Below are 20,476 nucleotides of genomic sequence, written 5' to 3' on the forward strand. Positions count from 1 at the left end.
GTATAAAAAATTATGAAATTAGAAAGTGTATTTAAATATTAAAATGATTTCCAATTTATGAAATGGAATGAAACTGTAAGTTTCCAAAGATTATTTCAAGTAACCTGTGTTTAAATAAAGGCAAATAAAATGAGCCAGCAGGAGAAAGAGAATTCATTTTAGCAGTGGGAGCCATGAAACCTCCAGGAACAAGCTCCCCGACATTCATATTTACATGGAGACATATATATATATATATATATATATATATATATATATATATATATGTCAACTCTGGTGAAAAATATATATGTATGTATTATGTATTTATTTATTTATTTATTTTCAACTCTGGTTAAGCTGCTGATATTTGTGTCCTGAAAGTGGTTTCAGGAGAGCTCAATGAAAAGTTTCTAATTTTTTTAAAACTTTATTTTTTTCTTTTTAAAGATTTATTTATTTATACAAGCACTGGGCACAGTCAGAAGTGCGGGAGGGTGAGAGAATTCACCAGAGCCAGAGCAGGGAGCAGAACAGGCAGACTGAGGAAGTACACTGAGGGAAACAGTGGGCATGGCAGGAGAGGTCTGCGCGCCCTGTGGGACCTTCGCCTGGTTGCCGGGGATCCAACCTGTACTGCAGAGGTTGCGGGCAGCTTCACAGCCCAGCGCGCCACAGGGGAGGCCCTCAATGAGAAGTTTCATCCAGAGTCCCATCAAACAGAAACAGGCACAGAAATAACTGTCTAAATTGCAAGCTGACATTCAAATATTAAATTGTCCCTAGGTACCACAAGGAATTTTGAACTGTAATCAAGTTACCACATCTTCTTAGTTAGTTCACTGTCCTTATTTTTGCCAACAGCCAAAAACTGACCTTGAAGCATTTCTGGATATAAGCGTGAACTCTCAGTCCATCTGCAAAATAACTATCTTTATTATAAAAGTTTTATCACATTAAAAAAGAAACTAAGAGCTAAATATTAGGAAGAATAGAAAAGGATTACTTGTCCTGCAATCTGTGAATTAAATCCTTGGTTATTTTATCAAGAATCAAAAGTCCTTCTTTAAATTCAATATCCAAGGACTTTGAAAATGAAGTATTGAATCCTAACTGAAGTTTGAAACTCAGTCCCAACATATGCCCACAGGACTTTCCACAACACCAAAATATTCTTCCATGTACCAGACCTTACAAGATTACATACATCAATATTTAAAGAAAAGTATGAAGAACTGCTTAAACTAATGATTGAACCCCTATCTAGATCAACACAGAGAGAAATTTACTGAAGTAAAAACAAGTTCTTCAAATCAGAGACAGAAAAATTCCACTGCAAGTCACACAATCTTAATGAACTTGCAGTGACCAACACAAGGAGGGGCCCTATGTGTGATGTATGATATCCCTACTATTGGGCACCAAGTTGTTAGAGGTGGACAACCCCAGGGCTATGTGGGTGACCTGCGTATGTCTTCACCCTTATGTTTTAGGACATGGGATGAGACTGAAAAGCAGAAACCACAGAGAACGTTTAAAATGTTTTATTTACAAGGGGATAGAAAAAGGGATAGGGAGAGGGAGAGAGATCAACTGGATATTTCTTTTTTATTTTATTTTGTTTTTATATTCCCCAAACAATTGCAACCCCTTTATTTTGACCCCAATCCCTGCCCCCCTCCCCCCCCCGCCGATATTTCCTACCAAAAGTATCAACTGAGGTGAGACGCCAGGGTGTAAGTCAAATCTGGAAAAGCAAAAGAGTGACAGCTCGCATTTTCAGTGTTTTTTTTTTTATTAATTAATTTATTATTTATAGAAGCACTGCGTACAGTCAGAAGAGCGGGAGGGTGAGAGAATTCACCGGAGCCAGAGCAGGGAGTAGAACAGGCAGAAGGACAGAGGTACACTCCTGAGGTCTGCGCGCCATGTGGGACCCTCGCCAATGGCCAGGGATCAAACTGGCCTTGCAGAGGCTGCAGGCAGCTTCGCAGCCCAGCGCTCAACCTGCGCCACCAGGGAGGCCCATGTTTGCTTAGGTTTTAAGGCAAATATGTCTGCTTAACTCTCCCCAAGTTCCAAGTGGACCCTGTAAAGGAAGCCAGATTCAAGGAATGCTGGGAGTTGTAGTCCTAAGTGTCTGAGCTCAGTAGCTTGGAGATGGGTGTGTAGTCTGTAAAGATGTCAGCGGGTGAAGTTCATTTAGCATTGCAATCACAACGACTAAGCAAGAACTAACTATACAATTTCATGAAAATAATAGAATACCTAGCAATCTAAATGCAAAGGTCATACACCAAGGCACATAATAGAAAATTGTCAATTATCAAACATAAATATACAGATATCCAGAAAGACCTAATTTCAAGAAACAGGAAACAAAATGTCTCTTCCAAATTTAGTATGCATACAAAAGACTGAAGTGATGTTGATATATATCATTTAATGTGAATCTTTTTTATTTAAATTTCTACGGAGAGATTGTATAAAATTATATAATAAAGCATACTCAATTCAATGTTGAACATGCATTTATCGAAATATCCATTACAATATTAATCTTGATGCTTTATAATTTTAAGTATAGGAGCACAAATTTATCAATTTTAAAACATTTCAAATATGTCAAACTCATACATACAATCAGACCCAATTAGAAACATTTTACAGATTTTAGAAGTACATAATTGTAATACCATTCTTAAGATGAAACTTCATAGTCCACTTCTGTCCCAAGAAACACCTACATAAGTTCTTGCTTACAGATACAGAAGTTTGTCCATATGCAAGATTGATCCTGAATACCAAGATTTGGGTTGTATACTATGCAGTTCTTTGAACTTGAAATTTTATGGGATGACAATCTGTAATGACAAATAAAATATTAACATATGGGAAAATGAAATGAGAATGTTCATTGATGGGTTTTTATTAAATAATAGAACTTTTCAAAGGGGGATGTAGGCTAAGCCTATTGACCACCAGCAAAAAAATGTTATCATGGACATTGTTTTCACTGGATGGTTCCAGTGAATATAACATTTGTGCCTCCACCCACACCCATCAAAGCAAAAAAGCCTATCTCACAAGTTCTTTCATGGCCACAAGTACACAAATTTCATGTTAATTGACTGGGTTTTCCATGTTAATTGACTGGGTACAGTCAGAAGCGCGGGAGGGTGAGAGAATTCACCAGAGCCAGAGCGGGGAGCAGACCAGGCAGAAGGACCGAAGTACACTGCTGAGGGGAGCAGCGGGTGGCAGGAGAGGTCTGCGCGCCACGTGGGACCCTCCTCCGGGGATCGAACTAAGTTAAAAAACTAAGTTTTTTAGTTCGATCCTCCAGCCAGGGATCGAACCGGCGCTGCAAAGGCTGCGGGCAGCCTCGCAACCCAGCGCTCAACCACTGCGCCACCGGAGAGGCCCTATTTTATACAATTCTTAAATCGTTTTTCATTTTTGCACAATGTATGCATTATCATTTTGGTTATTTCCCCATAAAATTGCAACCCCCCCCCTTATTTTGACCCTAGTTGTTCCCTCTCCCCTTACCCCCCCCACCCAGTGAAACTTACAGATCTTGAGAGAGAGCAGAGCCATTCAGCCACACCCAGGTTTGTTGTTTTTCACTGTAGGTGGCTCCAATCCAGAAGAATTTTCTACTGAATTTCATAAAGTGGTGCTTAGAGACAGAAAAAAAATAACAATTAGCATAATTTAAATCTACTCTGGAAGAATTTTTTTTTTTAACTTAGTGTTTTAAACTTAGTTTTTTAACTTAGTTTTTTAAACTTAGTGTCCAACATCGATTTCAGCCCTTCAATCATACACACATAAAAACGTTTTTAATGCTTAGTTTAGGGGGTGATCACAAGCCTATTTTTCCTCAAATATCAACCCTATCTACTTATGGGGGAAAATAACATAAAAAACTCAGGTCTTCACAGAATGAAGACTATCATATATATTACTATGTATTATATAGCATATTATAAAGGGAGTTAGAATTTTACTTCACAGGAGTCCGTCATGCAAATTTGACTCTACATCAGAAGCTTAGGGAATAGATTTTGTGGGTAAAATCTTCTGAACCTATATTCAGTACAAATTCTGCATACAGCTAGAGAAACATTTCACTTTTTCTTTAGAACCGGGTAATTTTTATGAGCATACATTTCATTTTCATTGCATATCCCATAATGATGACAAAATACACAGAATGACGAAATAAATTATACAATTAATGAAAGCACTGAGATTCAGCTATTTAGTTTTTTAGAAAAATACTCATATATTAGATTCTCTTTGAATTCTCTCTAAAATATCTCTTGTACTTTATCTGACATTTCTCTTCCAGTTTTTTCACAGTAAAACTCTGATTTATCAAATCCCTTGATAAAATTGTATAGGTTTTATAATGATTAAGTTAAAGACTGTTAAGAAGTCATTAGTTCAAAAAAAATTCTTCATTATCTGATTAAAGATTGAATCCAATTCAGCTTACTTAAATAGCACACATTCCTAGGTCAAAAAATATGTAGGAAACCAGAATTAAATACATGCCAATTCATTTCTGCTGTACATCTGAAGAAGTATGGAGTTCTTAGAAACACAGAAATCCCTGCTTTCTTGCCAAGTTTTCTTTTCACTGGAAATGAAGTAACAGTTGCAGCTGTACAGGATCCATCTTTCCTGGCAAGAACACCAGTAGGAGTCTAAGAAAAAAATATATAGCATAACTCTTGTTATTGGAGATTCTGATTTTTTAATACTCTTTACTTCTATAAAAATATTGTTTTTTCCCTAAAATTTTCTAAAAAACTAAATTCAGTGTTGAACATCCATTATAATATTTATCTTGATGCTTCATAATGTCAAGTGTAAGTGCACAAATTCATAAATTTTAAACATTTCAAATATATGAAATTCTTGTGATCCGACACAATTAGAAACATTTTACAAATTCTAGAAGTACATACTTGTAATACCATTCTTAAGGGGGACACCTATTGCCCACTTCAGCCCCAAGAAGTACCTAAATAAATTGTTGCTAAAAAAAAAAAAAGAAAAAAGAAGAGGAAATTCTTTGAACATCTATCTGAACATAAACTTGGATGGTCAAGAGGCAGTTAAAAAGTTTTTTCTGTTGAGTCTTAAATGTACACAATATTCTGTTTCAATTATATCCCCAAGTAGAAACAAATTGAAGGAAAAAAGAATAAAATAAAGTGAGAAATAATCACAGAAGATATTGAGACAACTTTGAAAGCTCACTAGGTAAAATACATTAAAAATTGTGCATTGAAATGCTGAAATCTGTGTACTACATTCTGAGTCATGGGAGAAGCAGAAGCAAAGGTATAGATATAAATTCATGGGTTATGAGCAAACACAATTAAGCAATTAGAATTAACTGGGATATATAATAGAACTTATTATTTATTTATTGCTTGAGTATGATTGCTCATGTAGGAAAAACTAGGTTATTTCACCTTAATATTTTCCTTATTTAAATACACAAATGATGCATATTCAAGTAATTTAATAATTCTTACAATGGAAGACAAGGAAATGAGACAATCCTGCAATTAATATCTCAACTTGCATAACAAGATCGCAATTTTCCATCATGATTCTGTGTGAGAAAAACAGGAAACTACATATTTCATCCTCTATCAACCCCAATTTACAAAGTATGTAATTTACCTTCCTGGGATATGGGGGTGGTTCCTGGAGAACGTGTTGGTTCAATAACTGCTTTAGGAAATACTATCAGAAATGATAAGAAATTAACTATTAGATACAAGTTTGTGAAACAATAAAATACTTCACATTAGTAAATGAAAGCTTTATTAAATGAATTCATCAGTGCTCTGAATTTTATATAAACTTGACCAGGAAAACTTACAGTTTTTCAACACAATTCCCAGAATAGCCATCAACAAAAGACACAATACTGCTAAGATCCCAGAAATCCACCTCCATGGAGTGGTACAAAAACCTATAAAGAAAGAGAGGTAGGGTAATGACTTCAAGGAAAGAAATAGGAGCCAAGGATCTCAAAGACAGAAACTAGCACAAGAGAATTGAAAAAAAAAGGGTTTGGTTTGGAAACCCCATCATCTTCCCAATGAAACATTAAAAATATGAAGACAATGCATAGGAAACTGAAAACAAAAATCTATTCTTCTGTGAGAGTATACACACTTTCTTTTTGCCAAATGCATGCCATTAATATGATTTACCAATTATTATTTTTTGTTTTGGATTAAACATACCTGCCATGAGGAGAGATGCCCCACTCCATGCAGGGAAGACTCACATGTGCTTGTTCCAGAAGATCGAGGTCATGCCATGGACTGAGCTCGAGGCTGAGCAATCTTGAGTTTGTGAAGGAAAAATGTAAAAGAAAAAGGGAAACTGTGCATTCAAACAATGTTCTTATATCACCTATGTACTGGTGAGAATGGATGGACAGTCTGAACCAGAAGCAGCAAAATCACGAGCATCTGAATGTTCTGGCACCACAATACAGGAAGTTGTCACTGTAACTGCCAACGCCTTCCTTTGTTTATGGTAAAAGGTCAGCATCAGTTTCTTTGTTTTAATGACTAAAGATCAAAATAATTTTTAAAAAATATTTTGGGGCCACCCTGGTGACGCAAGTAGTTAAGTACTGCACAGAGAAGCTATCTCCAGCCTCTGCAGCACAAGTGCGAGCCTTGGCCAGCCAAGGAGATACCCACAGGGCACAGGAAACCTCTCCTGTTTCACCCGCTGCTCCCCTCAGCAGTGTGTTTCAGTCTATCTGCCTATTCTGCTCCCCACTCTGTCCATGGTGAATCCGTTCACCTCCTACACCTCTGGCCTGTACCCCAGTTCTTGTATGCATAAATAAATAAGTCTTAAAAAATATTTGGGAAACAGGAGAAACATGGGGAAATCTAAATATGTAATTAATGTAATAAAGTTCCACATCATAAAAATTTCCTTAATAAGAAACAGTCATTTCTTACATGGCTAAAGCACTTAAACATAGTTTAGATTTATTTCTGAAACTGACTTAATAATGAAGATATATAAATAAACTCATTATTGGTGAAAAACCAAAGGCATGAAAAATTGTCAAGAAGACTTACATTTGAAAGTTGGTAGTGTATCTCCATAAACACATGCAATTAATTTTAAATCAAGCCTTTTTGCCACATTTGTATATTTTGTGAATATTCATTTTCTTAGCACAGAGTGTTTGGCATTTCCATGTCTTATTCTGTGCTGTGATCCCTGCCTCTGTAACTCAGCTAGGGAAGTCAGGGATAAAAAAATTTAGAAGTACTGTGATCTCCCGCTATTGCTCCATGCACACACACACACACACACACACACGCATGTGCTCTAGCACAGCCTCAGCTGGCCTGAGCCGACACTCAGTGTCTCATTCACATTGACCTTCAAACCTTCTTTCAACACTTGCCTCCCCAGTGTTCCCTTCCCTTCAGGGCTTTGAAAGTGGCTATAGTCCATACAGGAAGACAGATCAATAATAATATTATTAAGCTAATTAAATAATCTAATGGAACCCAAATGATGAGGTGAAAAAGATTTCGGAACCTTGAATTCCTGAGATAAATGACTTCCAAGATTCATGCTGGGCTGGAAAATAATAACACCTCTTTATACCTTTACAGCAGAAAACAATAAACATATAGAAATCAGAAATAGTATCAGTAGCTCCTTAGTAAAGTAGCAAAGAACAAACAGAAGAAGAATCATTGATTTTACTGCCAACCTCTTTTATAATGTGAATTTTTAATGAATATTCAAGTTTAGCTTTGGAAACAAAATAGACTTTTGACCAAAAAAGCATAAATCCCCCAAAAGAATAATTCATGTAACATACATATTTTGAAAAATGGTATTTTGTAATCTGCATCTATCATCATATGAATAATGTTGCTACTCCTAATTTTCACCTTACTGAAAAATAAAATTGTTTTAGTTTGATACATATTGTCCTTATACCTTAAGAAAGAAACGAAGTTTTCTTTACTCCACATGAGCACATTTTTGGTGAAAATGTGAAACCAAATCATGTGCAGCCTATCTGTATTCTTAGTGCTTGTAACATACAATTAGGATCAAAATAAAATCACCAGCCCAAGTTTACTAAGAAATGTTAGTGACTTTATCATAAAAGTTTTATAGCATATGACACATGACATTTAGGAAAGGTGTTCTCTCTGGGTTGATCAGTGGAAAAAGAGCAAAAGCTCCTGTAGTAGGAGCAAGAACATCAAAGTAAAAAAAAAAGTCCTGAGTCTAGTCCCCACATCATTTTATTTTGAATGATACTTTTTGCTTTATTTCTATTAATGTAGATGGAATTACTTCTTTTTTATAATTTTATTATATATATATATATATATTACATCATTCTTCCTTTTTGTACATGCATGCTCTCTCCTCTCAGGTGCAGTCCCCACATCTTAAGTAAGTTTTCTTTTGGCAAAATCTGGAAGCAATCACTGTGATCCATGACTTCAAAGTGAGAGGCTCAAATTGTTTTATAAAATACATTCAAATCAGGTGTTTTATAATTTTTTATATTTATGCTTCAAGCAGAGACTTAAATTATATAAAATACAATATTTCAGTTTAAAATTTATATAATACCTATTACAATAAGATAAAATACACATTGATACAATTCATTGTGTTAGAGAGGTGGGAAATGATGCTGAGGTGTTTAAATGTAAGTGGTTCCTTTTTTCTCAAAATAGCCCTGAACTCTCCCTAAGAAAACTGTTATAAATATAATGGCTTTCATTTTACATCCTTCCCCTTTCCCTACATTGTGAGACTGATGATGATAATGTGAAAAAAGGAGAGAGAGTGTGTGTATGTGTGTGTGTATGTGCGCATGTGTGCGCGTGTGCATGGATCACATCTGTGTGGACACACAGACACTTTCATCCCTTGGGCCAACTGGGGTAAACTGGATGGAGAAGAATAATTATTATTCTGTTTTCTTTCTTTCCTTCTCTCACATTTCACATCCGGAGCTTGGCTTCACTATGAAATGTGAATGACTGACGTCATATCTAAAGTTAAATGCAAAGGAAAAACACCCACAAAAACGCTCAGACACTTAACACATTATAGAAAGGAAAATAGCACCTCCATCACCAGGTGTTGAGTAAATGTGACCCTGTCAAAAACTGAGAGGAAGTTTATAAAGCCCTGGTAGAAAGAGAACCAATTAAACAATTGAATCCGAACCCTGCAGCTCAGAGACACAAAGATTCATATATTCACTTTTGCTCCTGCAACTCAGGGCACCTTAGATTTTGTAAACTAAATACCTGCCATCAAATGTAGCCATTGAGGTTGCACTCTAGAGTGATTGTTCTCTTTTAATAAGAAAATTATCCTGTGATTCATCTTTTTTATGTTTTTTCAACTTTTTTTTTTGGCCATTCATTTATAGAATGTAAATCACCCTCACCTGCCTTTGTCTAAGGAAAGTTGAGAACAGAGATGTGATGAGCAGTGTTTCCTTCCTAAGTTATTAAAGATCCCATCTCCTGACACCTGAATCCAGTGTAACACTGTGGGAAAGCTCTGGCTTGTCCTGTAGCTAGAGTGTCAGGGCAGGTTAAATGAAGCCATAACAGGATCTTCTTTCTTAAAAGGGTGGGACTATTTTGGATACTTAGACCTCTAAGACAGTTCCATTTGCTACTTCAGGGAAAAAAAAAAAAACACTGCATCATTTTAAAACAAATGATAAAGATGTTTAAAATTACTAGTTTGATGAGCTCCAAGTAGCTATTAAATAAAACAATGTATGACATTTTACTCTATGTTCAAATCAATGTTATATTATGATGTTTTTATTTCTCTCTAGTCACCTAAGGAATAAAATATGAACTTATTAAGCCTCTTAAGTGCAATATCACAGGGTAAGAGCACTGAATACATATATATTAGACATATATTCACAATTTGATACATTTTTGCAGGAACATGGGTATCTACACCGATATAATTATTATTGATCTATTTTATTATAAATTTTCCTAAATGCTATATATATTTCCTAAAAACTTGAATTTTATAAAATTTCTATGTTTTCATATTATATAAAGCTTGTTCTAGTATGAGTCTAGAGCACTGGAAAGATTTACATGTGTTCAAAACTTCAATATCTAGCAGTCATATTTAATGTTTACATTCACTGGAAAGCAAACCAGTCTCTACAGGTATAGTTCACTGTGGAAAGCAGAAGTCCTCCATTCCTGCGAAATAGTTTATCGGTCCAAGGCAAAAACAAAAAACAAAACAAAACAAAAAAAACATCTGGAGTCATTAGCCAAAAAAAACAGGAAAGATAACCAATCACAGGAAAAATATTAAAACTGATTCAACTTATGCAAAAACAGTTTCTCTCAATCTTGATCCCAAATTGTCTCAACAGCATAGCAAAAGTTTGCAATCCAAATCTACTTTTAAACCATATTACCCATTTTTGCATAAAATCACAGGGCAGAATAACTAAACAGCAATTTTAGCTGCTTTGTTGGAATACTCAATAAAGTATCAGACCAAACTCTTGACATACAGTGCATGTAGGCTTCAAGAACAAAGTTGGTCTCATCAGACTCCACCTGGGCTTCCTCTTCTCGGGGATACCAGGGTTTTTTCTTTTTCCGGGTTGTCCAGTCCTGCCCATGGAGGCAGCTTCCTCACCTCCCTTAGGGGGTCTCTGGAACCTATGGACAAAGCAACAGGTTCTCCTCTTCTTGGTCCAGCTCTGTTTCAACTTCTTGGAAGATTCCACTCAAAGCCACACAATGACACTCATGTCCAATTGTTTTAGTTTAAGCAAACAAAATCCCTATGGAAGTTATGCAAAAATAGATTCTGAAATAAGTAGTAAAAAAATTACTATCACTATTTTCATGCTGTGTTGGTATCAAGGGGAGAGAAAATGTGAACACAGGTTAGCTTTGCTGGAAAAACAAAACAAAACAAAAAAACATTGTTGTAGATCCTGGTCACTCAAAACAAGAAAACTTTGTGGATTCAGAACAAAATGCAAAAAAAAAAAATTATCAGTATTATGTCAAAGAAAACTTAGTAAAAATCAGGTATATTTCCAGGTCTATTCATTCTTTGTAGGAAATTTTTACTCTCAACAGTTCCATCAATAGGAATCTGTTGAGGCCTTTTCTCCCTATTTTTTCCAGAAACAATTTCTGTACTATATAATTTTGCAAGCTTTCCAATGGGAACCCTGAGAAAAATTTTCATCTGAGACTGTACCCCAGCATCCATACATTTGATCTTCAACACCATGGAAATGATGGCAAAAAGTGAAGCTAATTCCATACAGGCTTTGTGGATGCCACCCCCACTCCATCAAGACACCAGGATCTACAAATCCCAAAGGGAAGTGGTGAGGACCTAAGGGTGAGTTAAGCAGCCATTTTCTCTGTTTGTAAATAAAAATCAGCCATGTTAAAAAAAATAAATAAAATACAAATAAATACATAAATAAATAATATAAAAATAAAACATTAGACCCTGACAACACCATTGTGTTTTCCAGAGGGACAGGAGTTTGGGGGTAGGAGGTTTAGGTGGAGGGGTCAATTGATTGGCCCAGTCCATTTATTAGAATTCTTTGGTGGTTTTGGTGTGTAAAATGTATTTGCGGAGGTGTTAAACTATACTCACCCAGCATACACAGTGTTATAAACTAATATTACCTCAATAAAATTTAAGGTTAAAAGTGGAAAAAATAAATAAATGTTTACATTCCTTTTGAAGTATTTTTCAATGTCTCCCAAAGGAAACAATCAATACCTCTTGTGAAAGTATGTTGATTTATCTCTATTCAACAGCTGAAATACCCTGAAAATTTAAATTACAGATACTCTAGCTCTGCATGGATATTTTTGCTTCTAGTAAAGAGGTAAAAGATGACTGTCCTCCCAATTCACTCAGGACCAGAACAGTGTCACAGAGAAAATAAGGACATGTTTGGAAGAAATGAAAAAAAAACCTCATTATAAAACTGAAATTTGAGTGTGATTTTGCAAGATAAATAGCACTTGGAATAAGAAAGTGAGAAACATGTAACAGACATATGTATACAAAAGCCTAAATAAAAAAAAGTATCAACAATCATGTCCTTTCTTCTAACCTTTTTAAATAAAATATATGACCCATATTGAAAAATAATTGAAGCATAAAGTTGAACCATTATCACAGAATAAATACAGTGTCTCTGTCATCTTCCCATTTTTCATTCACTTTTTATTTTGATGTTAAAATAGATAGTAGAAAGTAACAATAATACCATACAGGGAGCTCCCTTGCATCATGTATTTGATTTCTCCAATAGAAATATCTTACATAACTGGAGCACAATGCTCTTTGATATTAGTATATTCAGATTTCACCAGTTTTACATACATTAATTTGCTTGGGTGTATACATGTGTGCTTACAGTTTAAGAAATTTTATAACATGTAAAATCATGTAACTATCATCACATAACTTGTGCTTTATTTATGGGGTATAAGCCAGAGGTGCGGGGGGTGAGAGGATTCACCAGAGACAGAGTGGGGAACATAACAGGTGGGTTGACTGAAATACACTTCTGAGGGGAGAAGCAGGCAAGAAAGGAGAGGTCTGCTGCACCATGTGGGTAGCTCCCTGGCCGACCGGGGCTCAAACTTGTGCTGCAGAGGCTGCGGATTGCTTCATAGTACGGTGCTTAACCTCTTGCACCACCAGGGTGGCCCTCACCTAACTTTTGTACTAACGTCTCAATAATTGAGGGGCAATGAATTTACACATTCCCATACTGTCACCAAACAGGTAAGAAGGTTGATAAATAGATATTCAGATAGATAGGTAGGTAGATAGACAGACAGACAGACAGACAGACAGATAGATAGATAGACAAATGGACAGACAGAGGAAGATATTACAATATGATAGTATTTTAACAATTTTGACATTTAGTAATCTGGGTAAAATGTATACATCAATCTTTTCTGCTACTTTTTTCAGGCATGTTCAAATTTGAAAGTATACCAAAAACTTAACAAGCAAACAAAAGCTATAGTCACACTTGAAACCTTTTTTCTGACATACTACATCTAATACATCATTAAATATGATTTGTATATATTTTAGAATTTACATAAATATGTAAATGTGCATGTGTGTATCTTAGTCATTTCTTATTGCTGCCATTACTATCAGGCCCGCAATTTTGAAAAACTGTAAAAGCTTGATTTTCTTAAATGCTTAAAGTTGTAAATGTGTGCTATTAAGTTCCCATCTAAAATCAAATTCTATTTTGCCTTATTTATTTTAGAGGTTATTTGCATCTTCAAAGTCTACAGCAGTGGTCTGTGTCTGGCACAAATCACCAAGTGTCTGGCAGCCCCATGTGTGACTGTGAATGGGGTGGAGCACTAGGCTTCTTTCTGGCCTGGGTCAGTTTGGGAACTTTAAGTGTTGAGAGTAACTTGAAGATGTCAGAGTCTTTCTTACAGTGTTTAATCTCCATATTTACTGTCTTCCCTTCACCCAAGATTATATCAGACTATTTTCACCCCTACTACCGAACTCCAGGATCCAATCTTCACTTCAACATAAGGCCTTTCCTCTTGCTGCTTGTTTCAAAATACTGTTCTGAATCCCTGCTGTCTTTTGCTATTCATTTCTCAGATCTCTTCATAAATATAACCATACCAGGAAATTTTCACTAATTCTTTTGTTTGAATCTGATAATTCTTCCTCTTTTTAAGAATTATTCTTATTTGCATTGTGTACTTATTATTGTGATTACTGTCAATCCTCCCTCTAGTGTGCAAGCCCTGTAGAAGCAGACACAGCTCTTTGATTTATACAAATGTGGGTCACAAGACTTAAAGCTCAGTCTGTGACCAATGGCAGGAAAAATCCTTCTGATGAATGAAGTGAATTTTATTCATTTCTTCCACTGCACTGTACACTATTCATTTTCAATCTCTTTGTAACCATATGACTAATGGCCCTCTAGACATATTTAACCATTACCTGGTCTTCTCAAAAATGTATGTGACAACACTGACAAGGTTTACTTTGAAAGTGTTAGACCATCTTAAAATTACTAAATACCTCTGTCCCAACATAGAGGGTTTCATATAACATTTAGTCCCAATGATGTTCTTTCACATTTTATTATTTTTATTAGTTCTTATGTTACTAATCTGGTATTGTATCTATACAGTTAAATTATTATGAAGTAAAATTAAAGAATACTACATGGACATCAATATATGTATTAATAACATAGATTTTTAGCTAAATCAGTAGTTCACATAGTTGAAGTCATCACCATGGGAAATCTTAAATGTTCAGTTTCTTTTCATTCTTATGAATTTTTTAGATCTTAAAAGATTTTCTTCTTACAGATGCAATAGCCATCAGTTTGGCGATCTACAGCATTTATCCGGCCATTTGTCACATGTATGCATTTATTATCAGCATTTTGAAGTGTAGGAAGACGCCTAGAAAAGAAAATAATTTCCATTAAGTACTGAATTTGCTTTAAATAGCATTTTTATTTTTAAGATTGGTATTATTTTAATGTCTTATAAAGAGGAAAAATGTAACTTTCCCAGTTCTTCACAATTAAACAAGTAATTAATGTATTTTAAAATTTAATATTAACCCTGTAATTTGTATGCCAATGTCTTTAATTCTAAGATAATCTCCACGACCTCAACAATTTCAGTGTCTTCTATTTTCACTGGGATTTACAGATGGCTTTTATCCATTAACCCTTTGATAAATATGAAACTCATTCTACTATTAATATAGTACAGTAAAATTATTGTTAAACATCAATAATAATTAACTCTCTTCTGAAAAATGCACTATAATTCCTGAGGAGGGCATGTGATGACTATGAGAGGGCACCATTAGAAATGAGAGGCAGTCACCTAGAGTTGTAAGTAAATCTGCAGTATTAATTGTGACCTTATGTTGGAAAATCACTCCTTTTACTTGGGATTATTGGAAGGTACTGTGCAGATTATATTCATAAGATCTCAGAGGATAAATCATATTTTGGTTAGATTTCTATACTAGAAGATTTGACATTAATGCATTGTTAAGATTTGGTAAGGGAAGAGGAAGAAGGGATAAATGTGAGACAGTATCTTCATGGAGTTTGTCTACGTAGCAGACACCTTCTACTTGCTGAAATTTATCATTAGGGTGTTTTTTTGGCAAGTACTTTTTGAAGTAGGTTCTTTTATTCACCTTATTTTATAGATGACAGAGAGACTGAAATACAAATTGTTTGAATAACAAGACTAACATCTGGGCCTCTCTGGTGGCATAGGAGATAAGTCTCAGTGCTATCACTGCTTTGGTCTGAGTTTGATGCCCGATCAGGGAGCTAATACACATATTGTTGCAGCAGACATTTCCTGTCTCATCAGTTACTGCCCTTAGCAGTGTATTTCAGTAGATCGGCCTGTTCTGCTCCCCACTCTGTCTCTGGTGAATCCTCTCACCCCCAACCTCTGGCCTACACCCCAGTTTTCTATGCATAGATAATAAATAATTTTTTAAGGCAAGACTAATATCATAAAAGTGGCAGACTCAAGAGATGGATCCAGATAGTTTAGCTTCTCACCCTATGCTATTGATGCAATCATTGAGTAGAAAAGTCTAGGATGGAAGGTCTCACAAGGACAAACACTAGAGATGGGGGGCAGGGATAATTAATGAATCTTGTACTAAACCTGGCTGTGGGAGTTTCCAGGAATCTAAGGTAGGGTCAGAAACCACTATCAGCCAGAGGTGGGCACAGAGAAGATTATCATCTTAGAAGACCAACCCAGTCTGACCATAAAGGATTACTTTCCACAATAATGCCATCAAAGAACATTATAGAAGAACATCCCTTGCCCTGGCAAAATGCAGCTATTGCCTTTTAAGACTGTCCATCAATGTCTATGTAGGCCTCTCTCTTTCCTTGTTCTTCTTTCCTCCATAAACTCGTCATGTGTTGAAGAATTGGAATGTCTGTTGAATACTATCTCAGGGGAACCCAAGAAACCCACTCACAAAATCCCATCATTTGAACTCACTATCAATTACTCACCACATTAAATTGTGGAAGTGAAGAGAGGAAGCCAGAATATTAATATATCAGCAGTTTCCCAGAGTCTTACTAACTGAACTTTAGAAATATTGTGATATATTTTGCAGTAAATGATATGAAATTTCATACAAAGAAATTGGATTTAGAAAAAGCATCATGCATAAAACATAAAACATACACAAATGATAACTACAGTGAATCAGAATTTCAGATATAAACGATAGAATGGAAAGTTTCATTTTATATTGACTGCTACGAACATGTTTTTGTAACATATTTGGCATGTGTTTATGTATACATTGCAACAGGGGTTTGAAATGAAGGTGTAAATTGGACTTGTTGTTTATTGGAGACATAATCTTAAAACATAACTCATCAAAGCAGCATCTATTTCTTCATAATCAATTCTATTTTGCTGCATAATTATCACTAAGTTTCATAAATGTATTAACAATACAAATCATTCTCAGCTTTTCACACCAAAGCAATAGGAAATAGATAGGATAGGAAATATCATCAGTTGAAAACCTATTTAATACCACTTACCTCCTAAACATGGAATCTTAGCCTCACCTCCCTTAAATAAGCCAGAGCACTTACATTAGCCTACAGTTTTGCAAATCATCCAACACAGCCTATTTTAAAAAGTGTTGACTTTCGCATGCAATTTGCTGACTACTGTACTGAAAATGATTGAGTCTGAGGGGTATGAATGTTGATGCTTGAGCTGACCTGGCGTCTGCTGCCTGCATAATGAGTATTATATCACATCTCATCAGCCAGGAAATGATTAAAATTCAAAGCACAGTTTCTACCAAATGCCTATGATTTTTGCATCATAATAAAATTCTTAAGGAAAATCTTAAGGAAAATCATTGTAAGTCATGAACTGTCTGAAATAGATCATAACATGGAATGTGTATGTATACGGGCATCTGATATTGAGATATTGACTGGGGATAATTCCGTGATTGCTTCATTAAAATCTTCTGCCACAACTACATGCATGGTCTCATAATAAGATAGTCAACTTCATACATAATTAACTGTAGACAAATGTTGACACATTCCAAAAAGCTTGTTAGGGATTTTTTGTTTTTCTCTTTTCCAACATCACAGTAAGATATTATTATTTTTAATATTCAAATCAATTATTTGGCTAATTTTATCACTAACAGTCAGAAATTTCTTCTGCACCACCACCACATGCAATTAATAATGGTCTGACTTCAAATGTATGAGGAAGTCCATGGAAGTATCTATGGTGAGAATATTAACATATGGATTTGAGCTATATCATCATTGTGCAATGGATTCCAAACTCTAGTATATTTTATAATTTATAGAAATATTTTTTAAAGATTTATTTATTTATGCATGCAAGAACTGGGGTACAGGCCAGAGGTCCAGGGGGGTGAGAGGATTCACCAGAGACAGAGTGGGGAACAGAACAGGTATATTGACTGAAATACACTGCTAAGGGGAGCAGCGGGTGAGACAGAGAGAGGTCTGCTGTTCCATGTGGGTAGCTCCCTGGCAGGCTGGAGATGGAGCTCCTGCTGCAGAGGCTGCAGATAGCTCCATAGTGCTATGCTTAACACTGCGCCACCAGGGAGGCCCTATAGAAATATTTTTTAGAATGCAATTCTATGCCTCTCACTCTAGGTAGCCTAATGAAATCAAAAGAGATGAGGTCAGTAATATTTTTGAAAAAGTATGTAGTGGGTTGAATAATGTCCCCTGAAAATGCGTGCCCCCCGCCCCAGAGACTTAGAATATGATGTGACCTAGAAATAGATCTTTGTAGATGTAATTGAGGTAAGGACTGAGATGAAATTTTGTTGGATTGAGCTTAATTCCTTATATATCATCCTTATAGGAGAGAAATGGGCATAGCAAGAAGCAAACTAAAAGCATCATGAAGTGGAAGCTGTAAGTTTGGGTGACACCAAGGGTCACCAGGCAAGATCTCTGTGGCTCAGGTCATGTAATATCTTCCATTTTCACTGAGGTTTACTTTATTTCCTTTATGTTGATTTTTTTTAAAGATTTATTTATTTATTTATTTATACAAGCACTGGGTACAGTCAGAAGCGCGGGAGGATGAGAGAATTCACCAGAGCCAGAGCGGGGAGCAGAGCAGGCAGAAGGACCGAAGTACACTGCTGAGGGGAGCAGCGGGCGGCAGGAGAGGTCTGCGCACATGTGGGACCCTCCTCCAGTGGCCGGGGAGCAGCGGGGGATCTAACCGGCGCTGCAGAGGCTGCCGGAAGCTTCGCAGCCCAGCGCTCAACCTCTGCGCCACCAGGCGAGGCCCTATGTTGATATTTTGATTAATAATTTCTATAGCACATACAGTACAGCAAATTGTTGTTCAACATCAATTACAAATATTTCCCTAGAAAATTTCAGCTAACTCCGTCAAGACAAATGAACTTTTAAAGGAACAAATGTACTGACTTCTACCTTCCCAACTAAACAAACTTCATTGCTTTCAGCCAGGCAGTTTGTGGCTTAAGACAAAAACAAGTAATAGTTTTGGACAACAAATATAAAGAACACTGGGTGAGATCACAAGAGGAAGAAAAATGTTTCAAGAAAATTTCCTTGGAAGTCCATGTTTTTGGAGTAAAAAGCTACATTAATGGTAAAATGACAACTCTGATGTATAATCTTGAAATCTTGTGCAAGATTATCTATTTAATTACCTAATAATACATAGAAGAATGGTAAACTTCAATCGTGACACTGATGAGTAACTCAAATAAGTTATGAGCTAAAAGTTTAGCCTAGTACTGTTATCTTTCACTTATTTTTTAACTTTTATCCTTTCTTTTCTTGGTTGATTTGTTATGGCTACATCTGGATATAATCTAACTTCTGTTTACAGATGCCCAGTAAATATTTAGGATTGGAAGAAAATATGAGCTTCTGGTCTGGAATTTTAAAACAGCAAAAGACTTACTTGCTCAGGGTATAATCTGTAGCATCGAACCAAACCCATTTTTTCCATTGGCTGTTGTAGGATAAACTGAGGAAAAACTTTTCTTTACGCATTTCACACTGCAACTTTGACAACTGCATTACAAAATCCTGCAGAGAGAGGAAATGAATATGAAAATAGAACTTTCCCTGAGGAAGAGGAGCATAATTGCTTAAATACCTTTTTTAATTTTTCAACTTCCCTTTAAAATCTGTTGTATTATATGCAAAAAATGTGGATGGATAAGCCTTAGTTTCTTTACACAAGAGTTGGATTGTCAACTATTTATATATCTCCTTTATTCATGAGGAATTTTTTTTGGCCTACATTATATTTTAGTCATTTACTTGGTGTTTTAAAAATGATCAATAAACCTCATAAGTATAGTCACTTAAATTAGAACACTTAAAAAATAGAACAACATTCATTAGCTTAGGCAATACATAGTGACACATGTCACAGTGGAAATAGGTAATGAAAGGAGAAGAAATAGCAGGGGTTTTATCTGGTTGTACTGAGCCCAGGATGTTTTGCAAGGGATTGTCTACTAAACTAAAATCTTAAAAAAGAGCGTGCATTAACCAAGAGAAGAGATTTTGGAGTAGGTAATGGAGTAGATAAAATTTGTCACAGGCGAATGAAACAATTTTTTTTTTCATTTTTTGAATGTGTATTTTATTTATTGGTTTTGTTAATACATATGTTAATACATATATGGACATAATACATATGCTAAAATTTTCAAGTTTTAATAGTTTTTGCTTCAAGACTTCTACTCCCTCTATTTTATGTTGGCTTAGATCCATATACAGAAAGCAGGAAAGCTTACTTTCTTTGTTTTAGAGGTGAAAAAATATTTAATATGCAATATAAGTACAATAAAAGATGAAAATCATTTACACATTTATTCAGTATGGTCAGGAACCTGCTAAGAAATGTTTGCTGATCCAAATAGCTCAATATTTTGTAAAGTGCAAGGTCAAGAAAAGATTCATTTAGGTTTTCTTTTCTTTTTTTTTTTTGCTTTTGAATTTGACGTTGGTTTCCTGTACTTCTGATTCAATTTACATTAGTGTGTTCTAACCTTTTGTAAGAAATTACATTAAGTTTTTCTAAATAAGAATAAAATATTTCAAAATAAAATATTTCAAAATAGCTTGTATGTTCCAGGAATACACTCCTGTAGCTATGGGAAAAGAACACTTTAAAGAAGAAAACTTCAATCATGCTCCTGCCATTATTTGGATATAATCCTTGTTGATAGTCTTCCCTCTAGTCTTTCTATTAATATATAAAATATAAATTTATGTATTGAATGTGCTTTTATTTATAAA

General features: G+C 35.3%; 1 protein-coding gene across 1 annotated transcript in view; it reads right to left on the minus strand.

The window, feature by feature from the left end:
- Positions 1 to 796: 796 nt before the first annotated feature.
- LOC129146024 (secretory phospholipase A2 receptor-like) overlaps positions 797 to 20,476 on the minus strand; it is a 47,699-nt gene continuing 28,019 nt past the window's right edge. The window contains exons 8-11 of the mRNA XM_054696775.1: positions 19,125 to 19,252; positions 6,258 to 6,359; positions 5,888 to 5,980; positions 797 to 896 (exon numbers count right to left, since the gene is read on the minus strand). Of these exons, the coding sequence (XP_054552750.1) occupies positions 797 to 896; positions 5,888 to 5,980; positions 6,258 to 6,359; positions 19,125 to 19,252 (423 nt within the window). The remainder of the gene's footprint in view (positions 897 to 5,887; positions 5,981 to 6,257; positions 6,360 to 19,124; positions 19,253 to 20,476) is intronic.

This window comes from Talpa occidentalis, unplaced genomic scaffold (assembly GCF_014898055.3).
Source record: "Talpa occidentalis isolate TD23 unplaced genomic scaffold, MPIMG_talOcc4v2.1 talOcc4.16, whole genome shotgun sequence".
NCBI classification, from domain to species: domain Eukaryota; kingdom Metazoa; phylum Chordata; class Mammalia; order Eulipotyphla; family Talpidae; genus Talpa; species Talpa occidentalis.